This window comes from Apteryx rowi, unplaced genomic scaffold (assembly GCF_003343035.1).
Source record: "Apteryx rowi isolate R43461 unplaced genomic scaffold, aptRow1 scaffold_327, whole genome shotgun sequence".
NCBI classification, from domain to species: domain Eukaryota; kingdom Metazoa; phylum Chordata; class Aves; order Apterygiformes; family Apterygidae; genus Apteryx; species Apteryx rowi.
This window is the reverse complement of record NW_020449719.1, coordinates 1,044,151-1,055,782: the sequence shown is the minus strand read 5'-3', so window position 1 is coordinate 1,055,782 and position 11,632 is coordinate 1,044,151. Positions and strand designations below refer to the sequence as shown.

Below are 11,632 nucleotides of genomic sequence, written 5' to 3'. Positions count from 1 at the left end.
GGTCCTTTACGCTACCAGAGTGGGTGATGCCACTGGGGCTGCACTGGAGGAAGCGGGAGTGATTTCCACAGCGTGCTTTGGGTGTTGGTCTGTCTGCAGAATGGCCTGCACTAATGCATGGAGAGGGGATACAAGGGGGGGGGGTTGCAATGTTTTGGGAACTTGAGTCCCCACTTGCCTACCATACCATTTAGAAAAAAAGACTTTTCTGCAAAGGCTTCTCAGTTAAATAGAGCATAGACCTTTCTCTGAAAGCAAAAATTATAAGTAAATAATGACATTCTTCATAAGACTTTCCTCTTTCTCTTCCCTAAAGAAATATTTGATGCTGGGTTAAGTTTAGGTAGATAGTGTTTACCCACAATCARTGGGGCAACACAGATTTCACCACCACTCACCTACCCCAGAATATAACACCTGAGAGGACTGATTGTAAATGCAATGTTTTTCTGTCTCTGTCTGTATACCTCTGCTGTACACCTTTTTTGTTTTGTTTTTGGTTTTGGGGTTTTTTTTTGATCTGCAAGTAGACATCTCCTTTTGGTGATAAATATCATGCTGTGCAACAGGCTGGGCAAGGTAATAGCATACATATTAGTAAATATATTCATTTAATCTCTTTAGTTTACTACAGAAACACAGAAATTTCCAACCTCTACCTTACAAAATCAAGTCCCAAGTCTCAGTATCATATTATGATGTATTACTCCAATACAGTCTATTTGTGCTGGCACTACCTGACTGACGCTGTGAGGTAAGGAGGAGAGTGTGAGCCTTGTGCGCTGCCTATTGCAGACTGCTTTGCTGCATGAGTGAGGCTGCTGTGAGCAGTGTGTTTCTGGGGAAGGGTACAAGGAAGATACTGACTGGTTCTTGGAAAGAACAATGAATATTTTATTCAAGAAGTATGTTGTTGTCGTTACTGTATGTGTGTTCTTGGGGGAAAGATGGTAGAGCAGATTTAGGAATCAGATTTCTATATGTTTTGTGGCTCCCAGGAAAGCACTTGATTATTACAGTGGCTCTTGTTGGAAGATGCCATGTAAATGATAAGGACTAATGGGTAAGGATACTTCTGTTGCAAAAGCAGAAAGAAGTGAGAACAAGAGTAGGTTAATATGGGGCTGGAGTCTCACTTGTTTCAGTTTGTGCAGCTGATGATCATGATGCATGGGGGTACCATGGTCTCACCTTTTGCTCCAGATGAGATCTCATAAAGAACCAGACATTTTCATTCAAAATTTAAAAGAATACTTTGCTTTATCATTTTTGGGGTGGCAGATGAGGTGTCAGAATAGTCACAGCCATTAAAAAACAGACTAGCGTATATCTTGCCCAAGGTAGTTCCTATGCACAATGATGAATTAACTTTGCAACTTATTTTCCAGGGAGAAAGAAAAAGAAATCCACTTTAATGTGCTTTTTTTGTTGTTTTTTTCTCTTTTAGAGAAGGAAGAAACCAATATGAAAGAGCTTTTGGCATTTCATCTATAGACCCTTTTGGAGCAATGTACAGGTAATTCCTATAAATAGGAATTTCATTCTTCTTAACATAGATTATCTATTTTGCATTATGACTCAGGGCAATTAAATGTGCTGATGTGCAAGTCCCACTCAGCTGAAATATCTTGCAGCATTTCCTTTTAGGAACATCTCTTGTTGGGACACTCTCTGATATTTTGATTAGAAAAACAGAAATTGCTGTTCTGAAAACCATATCACAGGATGTCTTTGGCACATCGCAATGGTAGTTGAATGAAAAATCCCTTGGAAGCCTAAAAATTAGTATTATCATACACTGTTGGACTTCACTAGTCTTAATTCCCTATGCACATGCAGGAATGCTTTGCAGTAAGTCTTAAAGTAGGTTCTGTATGCAAAGAGAATTTATTGTGTGTCAATAGAATCAGAGATTAGTGTTTGAGCTAAAACTTTTGATAAGAGTTGTACGATAAGAATCACCAAGGACATTGTGAGCTACCTTTTCCACATGCTGTCTGTTTGCAATACTAGATCAGAAGAAGAAATGCTGAAATTCATGGCTGGCCAGAACGCAATATGGAGTATATGTGGTCGAGATGTTCTTGCTGCGTTTGACCTTTCCCCTTTCAGGCATATTTATGACCTGGGAGGTGAGTGCCAGTAGATCTTCTTTTACAAGCCTCTGAACTGTCGTCTTCTTTTACGAGCTTTGAAAAGAAAAATAGCACCTGCATTACAAGATGTGCAAAGCAACGGAAAGCAGAATATATCTGAGAATCTTGTCAGCAGTAAAGAGAGCTTTTTACTTTTTTTGGTTGGGTTGGAAAGGAAAATATGAGAGTAGTGAGAGCATTAGAAAGCTGCATGTTTTTCTCTACAGCATCTCATAAGTCTAAGTAGTGGCTCGCTTCCTTGCTTATTTGGCAGGTTTTGATATTTTTTCCTTCCTTGCTTGGTACGTCCCTCTGGTGCCAGCCTCTCTCCCTCTTCCACTTCAGTGATGTTAAGTTGAGAGACTGTCTGTAGCCTCTTACCCCAAGGACCTCGCTGTTCCAGCACTACTGAACGCTGCCAGGATTCATGGGACCTGACAGTCTCCATCACRGGCTCCATCCACTCCTTTCCCATTGTGTGGCTTTGTGGCTTTTGTTTTCATCTCCCATCTTTCAGCTGCCGTAGCAGGAWCTGGCTGAGGAGGTGTGTAAGAGCTGTAAAGGCCGAGGGCTCAGCCCACACGCCTGGCTGCCAGGAGCCCAGGGGCTTCCTGCAGAGCAGACAGAGTCCATGGCCACACTTCTCCCTCTTCCTCCCTTTCGGTGACACACAGGGGACAAACGTACGTACGAGGTGCCGTGAGGCTGAATGCACCACTGCCTGTGTCACTTCACAGGCATGTTGCTGAACAGGGTGCTTCTATGTCTGCACTGACCACCTTTGCTCTCCCCAAAGGAGGTGGAGGAGCTTTGGCGCAGGAGTGTGTTTCTGTGTACCCAAACTCCACAGTCACAATTTACGACCTGCCGAAAGTCGTGCAAGTGGCCAAAGAGTGGTTTGTTCCCTCTGAGGAGCGTCGGATCACTTTCCATGAAGGTAAGTGCCAGCTGCTCCGACGGAGGGTGCTAGTGTGTGGTGGAGGAGCGTACGGCTGCAGAGTCGTGGGCACTGGGTGACAGAGGCCACATAAGCCTGCTGGCTGACCTGGCAGAGGCTGGGAGTTTAGTGGCTGTCAGTGCACTTGTACAACCTTGCCTTGTGAAATATCTGCTTGGAAAGGCAACAGTGAAGAAGGGCAGCAGCTTTCCCAGCCTTTTTCCTCAAGAGTTATTTGTGTGCTTAGAGAATTGAGGAGTATTGGCAGCCAAGTTAGGTGTGCAGAGGAGCTCTTAATGTGTTTGGGCACTCCCAAAAGCAATTCTTCTGGAGTTGTGTTGTCACGGCTGCTGTTCCTGAGCCCCTTGTGTCTTCTTGGAAGTCCCTCATTTGAAGTTCAGGCTTCCAGGTGCCCCTTGCTTGGGCAAGGCCTCCTAGTTCTTTCTCTGCAGACAGCATCCTCCACAGCCTATGTCTGCAACTCATTGCTGCAGCATGGCTGTCCTGGTTGCGCACCTCCAGCTACCTTCCCTCAAGAAAGATAACACAATTATGGAGCAACCCAGAAACTCTTTACTCCTGCAGATTACTCTGTTTCTTCAGAACAAGAGCACTGCAAAATAACCCCTGCAACTGTGGCAGCTGTCGTGCCATGTTACAAAGCTTCCTAAACATTCCCTTTTCTCCTGAGCAGACCTCCAGGTAGCTATATGGGACAGCAGGCCTGCTCCAAGCAAGAGTTTTTTGCTTCTCTGGTAAAATTGTTATATTTTCAAGTCCCCAGACATTGGAGGCTTTGAACATGGGTGAGATAGTCTGATGCCTTTTGCTCAGTCTTCAGATCTTGCATGGTCTTTGTACCATCTCTGAAACTGAGTGTAGGGAGATCTAGTTTTTAATGTTTTCAAAAGTCTCCTAAGTGTTGGAATGACATAATAATGCTTCACATTCTGAGAGTGAAAGAAAGGCTTTGAGGAAGGAAAGGAGTGTATAAAAGGGGGAAGGAGATATATGGGAAATGCTACGTGTGCCAGTGATACAAGGAAATGGGAGCGGGTGAGACAAAGTAAGATGCAGACAGAAAAGTATGAATTCAGTACACCAGGTGCTGAACAAAAGGCATCACCATGTAGCCAGTACTAGGAAGTGTGAGATTTGTATTTTTCCTTATGGATTTATGGTGGTTCAATGTCTCCTGGAGGTTTTTAAAAATTGAAACCATGTATAGCTAAGAGAAAATTCTCCCTTTTTCTATGAGAGTTGTGACAATCTCTCTCTTCTTTTTACTGCTTTATGAAACTGAAGACCTATGTCTTCAGAGAAAACATCAAAGACTCCAATGCTTCCCTGTGCATCAATGATTATTTCAAATGAATTGCTATTTGAACACTTCAATCCTCGTACAGGCTGGACAAGGAACAAAAAAACCCTATGCAGTGTCACAGGAGGACTTTTACCCAGTAACTTTGTTAACTGTCTAACTTGAGTCATTGACACGGCAAGTCAGAATCTTTAGGTCTGAACAGAACTGGAAATACTTGCTTAACTCAGTCCTCTGTATTTTGGGATTTTCTATAATACATGTACTCTTGCTTTACAGGAGATTTTTTTAAAGATTCAATTCCAGAAGCTGATCTCTATATTTTATCCAAGATACTGCATGACTGGGATGATGACAGATGCAAGCAGCTGCTGGCAAAAGTCCACAAGGCTTGCAAACCTGGTAGGTGTGAGCTCTTGAAAAATAGGGAGATTCTCATCTATCAGTTACACAAAACAGATTAGCCTTAATGGGCAATTTTGCTGGTAGGATTTCAGTTCAAATGTGTTTTGGTTTAGCCCTTCACTTCGGTGGTGTGCAGCTGAACCAGACAGGGCCAGACCCAATTGAAAATGCTCATATCTGGCTTCTAGTTTTAGTCACCTTCTCTGTGAATGCACAAGGATTTTGAAATCCTTTCCAGATATTTAGGTGCATAAGGATCAACRTGAATGGAGCTTGGGACAGTGTCGAGATACACACGTCACAGAAGAAATCCCATTAAGCATCACATCAGACCTTTGGAGCTTTGAAAGTACAGACAATAGAATGTATTTTTCAGTGAAACTGGTAATCCCAGCTCCTTGGATTTCAGCTGAGGGAAACAAGAATTTCAACCCCAGCCTTAGCATCCACTTCAGACCCTGTACTGAAGTACCTGAAGTGGTCAAGCAGAGGCATGTTCTGATGCTGTTGCTCGTTTATTGTCTTCTATGATGCTGAAATATGACTTAAAGGCTGTTTCTTACTGAAACTAAAGGTAAGGATCCTGCCTAACTCAGCTGAAAATTACCTCATCTTCTCACAGCTCAGCATGTGTTTTATATGTCTTTATTCAACCAGGTGGTGGAGTGCTGCTGGTTGAATCACTTCTGAATGAAGATAAAAGTGGACCTTTAGAAACCCAACTGTATTCAATGAATATGTTGGTACAGACTGAAGGAAAAGAGCGAACACCAGCAGAGTACAGCAATCTCCTGCAGGCAGCTGGCTTCACAGAGATTCAAGTCAAGAGAACTGGAAAGCTCTATGATGCTATTTTAGGAAGGAAATAATTGTATCTTCTTTCTTCTGTCTTGTTAGGTACATAAGTGGGGAAATGTGATATGCTTTTCTTAGGCAGCAGTCATCAGCTCAGCTCTAGCTAAGTCACTGAACTCCTTTGTAAGCTGATACACTGTTATGAGACTCTCTACTGGTACAGGTAGAGCATGTACAGACTGTGAGTCTGGCAGCTTGATGATGGCTTGCCTCTGGCTCTGAACAGGGGAGAGACAAATCAACAGCAGTTCCACAGGGAACAGCCCAAGAAAGAAACGTACCAAGGAAAGTTTATACTTACTGCTCTGTGCAGTTTTTGTGCTTCAGTTTTTTTCATTCTTTCCCAGTTTAACATTCCACCTGACAAATTGCAAAGTTTAATTTGTACTCCGCTTCTTGCAAAATAAAACTGAGCTCTGTACTGTAGTATGAATGCTACATGCATTCATGTTCCCTGGGGACTGATGTAGCATAAGTAGACTAAGTTATAACTCCCTGTAGTTTGTCACTTTTGAGTTTCAGAAGAAAGTCTGTCTGAGCCCAGACGAGTTTGGCATGAAAAATGATTTTTTTTTTCTTCTAGTTTTCTTCAGTTTTGAAAAAGAGAACTTTGTAGCTTAGCTTGATGAGTGATTGGAGCACAGCAATGCTTTTTACAGGCCTTGAGATAGCAACTGACAGGGAGAATGATACAGCCAAGGAATTCAGTTACACACTTGCTAACTTGCTACTTGCCTCTGACTATCTCTTTAAATCAGTTGGTGAAGTRCAATCTGCAATAACCTGCCCAGTTTCTGGAAATAGAAAACCAGACTACTGGAGTGAGAAGCATTTGGAGGAGGCACCGAAAAGTCACACTCTACAGATGCACATTGACTAGGGTACTAGAGGAAGCTGAGATAGTCTCCTCAGGAGCCGTCTAAAGGAGCCCTCTCTCTCCTTTGACTGTAGAAGGAACTGTAGAGGGATCAGCCTCCCTCAGCAGGGAAAAGCTGGCCTTTTGTCATATTCTGTGATAGGTACAAAATCAAATTGCAAGGCCTCAATGGTCCTTTCATCCTTAAAAGCAATAGGGCACAGTCCAGGAGCCACTGCACAGGTAGCTCATTTCTGCCCAAGTAGGATCTCACAGTACAGATAGCTACATGATGTTGCAGTAGTTGGGGCAGTGGGTTTCAGCTAGTTCCCTCGTAAACTGCAGTCCCTGCGCAGCGTTGCCTACCTGTGGGTTATGCGGCATGAAGGTGACTTTGCCAGGAGCTGCAGCCTGTGAGTAATTTGTTTTGAACGCTCGCTTGCTCTCTAGACAAAGCAAGGTGTTACATCCTGCAGCAACCAGGCACAGGCACAAAACAAAGAAATGAGGTTGACCAGACTGCTAGCAGGGATGCGTGGGGCTGACTCAGTTCTTTGTTGATGCCCCACCCTCTCGCTCTTGAAAACACAGTTCAGAGAAATGATTTTGCTTATTCCACTGCACCAGCAATATTAGTTTCATGCTAAAGAGTAGCCTGAAGGAAGTGGTGGTATCTGTGAATTAATTACCCTTTTAAGTGAATAAATTAAATGGCTGAACGTGACCCCTATGCATTTTTCACCAAAGAAATGTTAATTTACCCTTGAATGAGGAGCGTAGAAAAAACAGCCTGTGTTGTATGCTGGAAAAAGAAAAATCCTGCCTGGACTTTCTCCCCTACACCTTTTCCCCTCCAAAAAACTTATGTGCCTGTGGACTGCCATTTGCTCATATGGCTGCACCGTTCCCTGAGCCAGCAGACAGGCCAGTCCTGGTCGGTATGCTGAGATGTGTCAGGTTGTGTGTGTAGCTGCATAACCTTGATGAGTCAGAGGATTCACATCTCAGCTGGTGTCAGTGGTAATTCTGCCCTTGACTTGAAAAAGAGCAAGAGCAGGTCATTTTGGTTTGTCAAAACTAACTCCTTAAATGCAGTACTTGCATGTGTTAATTCTCAACACCAAGAAAGGGCCCTGGTCTGCATGTCTTGGTCTTGCTACTTAGTGTCTTGGAAAAAACTTGAATAGGCAAGATGCACACCTGATTCTGACATACCTTTTAGCTGTAACAAGGTTCAAAGATACTGGGAGTTTAAAGAATGCCCATCATGACCCATCATTACCTGGAATACACAAGGAAATGATTCATGTGCAGAACAGTGATTGCAGAGTTTGAGAGTGGTCAGCATTTAGATGACTGTTAAGGATCAGATGCAGCAGTATCAGAGCAGCTAAACACTCACATGGTCCCAGCATGCTGTCACTGCTTGTGTGAAGCAGACTCTCCAGCAGTCTATAGCTTGGGCTGCTCATTCCTTATCTGCTTGTTTCCAGCTGGACATTCAGCTCCTGGTGGAATGACAAAGCCACCCTCTCTGGCTAGATGACTAAGGAAATGGTGCAGTAGGGATTAAGAAAAACATTAGTATAGCAAAAGTAAACATTTCTCTATATTCACCTTCAGAGAACCAGACCTTTTAAAACATAGAATAATATTATGACAGGTCTCATGTGCTATTTCAGCTGGATTATGTTTATTTGTGTCCTCTGTTCTATTTCTCCCATTCCTTTCTCCCCAATTTATTTAGCCTGCTTCTATTTCCGAGTCTCTCTCCTTTCTAGTGTGCCTTTCCCCTTTCCGTCCTCTTTCTAATTCTTTCTCCTTGACCCAAAGATCAAGGGTTGCTCTGTGATTATAGGAGGTTTTGTGTTTTGCTAGACAATCTTTAAAGAGAGACTTTTAGAGCCGTTCTGTCGCATTGGATGCCAAACTCTACGTGCTCTTAAGCCCCAATTCCTGTATTAGGATCAGCCTAGATGCATAGCAGTTAAAATGAAAATTCAGCCACTCCCCCTTCAAAAAGATGCTTTTATTTTTTTTTTTCCCCTGGAAGTCCAGGTTGGAGGATCTGAAAGAGCCTGAAGCCCAGCTCTGCTTGCCAGGTCAGTGTCAGAGTAAGCCCTGACTGCTCTGAACTTAAGATCTGCTCTGACAAAGCAGAGGCATCGTTGGTCTCATCAGAGCCTCTTCCCATTTTTCTTGCTAAATGGCAAGCACTGTGAAGAAGGCCTCCTCCCCATGTGAGGAGCACAGGTGTCCTCACCTGAACTGAGTTGCTTCTGATCTTGGCCCTTTTGCTCGCAGGGCCCTTGCTTTGTGAGGAACAGCCACTCTTGGCCAGGTTTCTGCTGACCCCAATGACAAATTTCAATGTAAACCTGCCTTTTGCAGGGGTCTGTCTTTGTAACAAGTGCTTTGCTGTGTGCAGGCAGATAAAAACCCTGTTCGTTCTATGATTTCCATGCTCCCACAGGGACTTCTGGTGCCCCCTTGTCGTATTTGTGGTCTTTCAGCTGTGTTTTTTGCTTGTCATTGGAATGTTTTAAAGAATGTGTTCCAGCAATAGGTATGGTGGCATCCTCCCAGCATCCTCTAACCCTTTTGTAAGTAATTTGCCGCTGTCATTGTTTAGCATTGTTATAGCAGAATTTTGAGCAACGTGATCTGTGAGGCTGTTACACATGGTTGGATAATACAATCTTCAGATTTCTCAGAAAAAGCATCTTTGCTAYTTGGCAATTATCTTTGGACTTTGTTTTTCCACCTGGTGAATTTTTGGCTGTGTTGCTCTTCCAGCTGTGAGATTGAAGAGCAGTGACAGGCTTTGCAGAGAAATGGTAGGTTAGGTGCGCAAAGGCCCTCTGCAAGAGGGACAGACTTGAGGCCAGGCATTTTGCTGGGCTTCTCTATGGGCATATGTGAGTAATGACTTATGCCCATTTGTTCTGCATCACTTTGGTTTTCTTGGTGGTCTGAACTGACTGAGCTCTTTAGAGCAGCAGAGCAGCAGAAGTAAGYGGGGTTTTAGCACCTTTTATCTCACCTTTTCTCCATTTTCCCAGGCTTGTTATGCCTCCACCATCTTTCCTGTTCCTTCCTTTTCTCCATCCCAGTCTCCCCCAAATAAGCAACCCACTCCCAGTGACATCTGTGGCACATCCAACACCACTCCCCAGTTCCCCGGGCCTTTTGCGGCACCCTAACAGGGATCCCCCCTGCCAGACCTGCTGACCTACAAGATCCTGCTCCTCCTGCCCCAGTGCCCTCTTCAGCGCCCATGGGGGTAGCCTGCCTTGTGTCCCGGCCCTGGTGCTCACAGCCTGCCCTCCCTCATGTTTGGACCTAGAATGGCAGTGAAAGAGTGAGCACAGAAAAGGGTCAATATTTGTAAATGTGTGTATAACAATATTAAAATTATTATTATTAAGACTTTTTTTCTGTTAAAGCAGCCTTTCTTTTACTGTCATAATTAGGTCTGGACTAATAATAATTCTTTGATTCAGCTCTTTAAGATTTTGTTAGACTAATGGTGGATTTTTGGCTCTGCATAGATGTTCTACATTTGCCCAAACAGTGAGATCTGGTGGCTCAGTAAGAACAATATTGCCTTTGCTAGCAAGGAGCCACAGACTTGATGCTAACTTTGCCTTGAGTTAACTTTGCAGGGCCCCAGTTCTGGCCTATCAGGCTTGTAATCAGTATGTTTCGAGAAACTGCAGTTTGAACCAGACCTTGATACCAGATGTCTGTTGCTATCTATCATCCCACACTTAAATCTCCCATCATAACAAAGGCCTTGAAAATATGGACACAGGTTGAAAACAGATGTCCCAGTATCATAAAGAACTTGCTGATAGTCACCGATCGCTGAAGAAGTACAACCTTGAGCACTGCAAAAAGACTGCCTTAAATATAACAAACAAAAGAAGCAGCAGCTGCACAACAGAAAAATAGTGGAGGAGCAGAATAAGAGACCTCTGCCTAGAAAATTACACTCCCAGTGCTGAGCTGTATGTAATCCAGGTGGCAGAGGCCAAAGGCTACAAACCATCTGAAAACATCTAACAAAAAGACAAATTGAGGGAAGAGGGGTGGGAAATTGTCATCAAGGGCACTGTGGCTGTAGATCCACCACGGGAAGATTGGCACTGGGAGCATGTCCCCTGTGCTCCTTGCTGGCTCCCGGCTTTCCTAACATCCCCTTGCCTGCTCCATGCCTGGCTGCCCAAGGGATTTAGGACTGGTCAGACACTTGTCCTGGACTATGCATCATTGTATGAGCGTGCGTGCATGTATTTTTCCTCACAAATTCTGTGCGTTTCTCTTCTCTAGTGTTCTAGCCCTTCAGTAAAGCCTTATTGCATATCAACTCGGTTTTGGCCGGAGCAACATTTTAATGAAACTGCTAACAGGGTTTATAATGGCTTTCAGAAGGTCAGTATATTCTGAAGAACTGAATGTGCTAATACTTTATATCTTCTGAAAAACTGCTGCATCTATGTTCAGACTTGCTGAAAGTGATTTGATTGCTAACAGGATGAAACAGATTTCTTAAAATAAGGACTATTTGTTTGTGTTACAAATTAAAGCAATCAGGCCTTCAGGAGCTGACTAAAAGCAGATAAAACTCAATATTTTCTTCCAACAACTTAGAGTAGTTTTGGAGAGTGATATAGGTTCATATAGGTAGAAAGATACATATTTAGCCTTTATCCTTTGCCATCTCTTGTGGTTTTAAAACAGGCACTGCTTTTTGAAATGGAATTCAATCTTTGATCAGCAAACCTTTGGTCTAATAAATGAAGCAATGCCAATAGGCCACACTGCTGATTTCTTCTTTCAATATTTACAGTGCAAAAGGAAGATTGCAGTCTAAGGTTATAATATGAATGTCAAGGATGCCAAAGTGTGACATTTCTTAGACAACTCTTAGTGTGAGCTTGGGGGTTTAGCTCTTAATGCTTATTGAAAAAGTATCCCCCCCACCCAAAAAACAAATGAATTTTAAAACATTGAATTTTGAAATACTGAAATGCTGGTAGGATTGAGTTTTTAGCTGGAGACTAGATAATCTAATATTACCACACAAACTTTTCTTTCAGGCCCTTAGCTGTCAGAAATAC

The 11,632-nt window shown here is 43.2% G+C and overlaps 1 protein-coding gene across 1 annotated transcript; it reads left to right on the top strand.

The window, feature by feature from the left end:
* Window positions 1-623: 623 nt before the first annotated feature.
* ASMT (acetylserotonin O-methyltransferase) lies at window positions 624-9,938 on the top strand. Its single transcript, XM_026071536.1, has 6 exons — window positions 624-754; window positions 1,448-1,516; window positions 2,014-2,132; window positions 2,932-3,072; window positions 4,673-4,795; window positions 5,456-9,938. The coding sequence occupies exons 1-6, from the start codon at window positions 696-698 to the stop codon at window positions 5,665-5,667; spliced, it is 723 nt and encodes a 240-aa protein (XP_025927321.1). The 5' UTR covers window positions 624-695; the 3' UTR covers window positions 5,668-9,938.
* The last annotated feature ends 1,694 nt before the right edge of the window (window positions 9,939-11,632 follow it).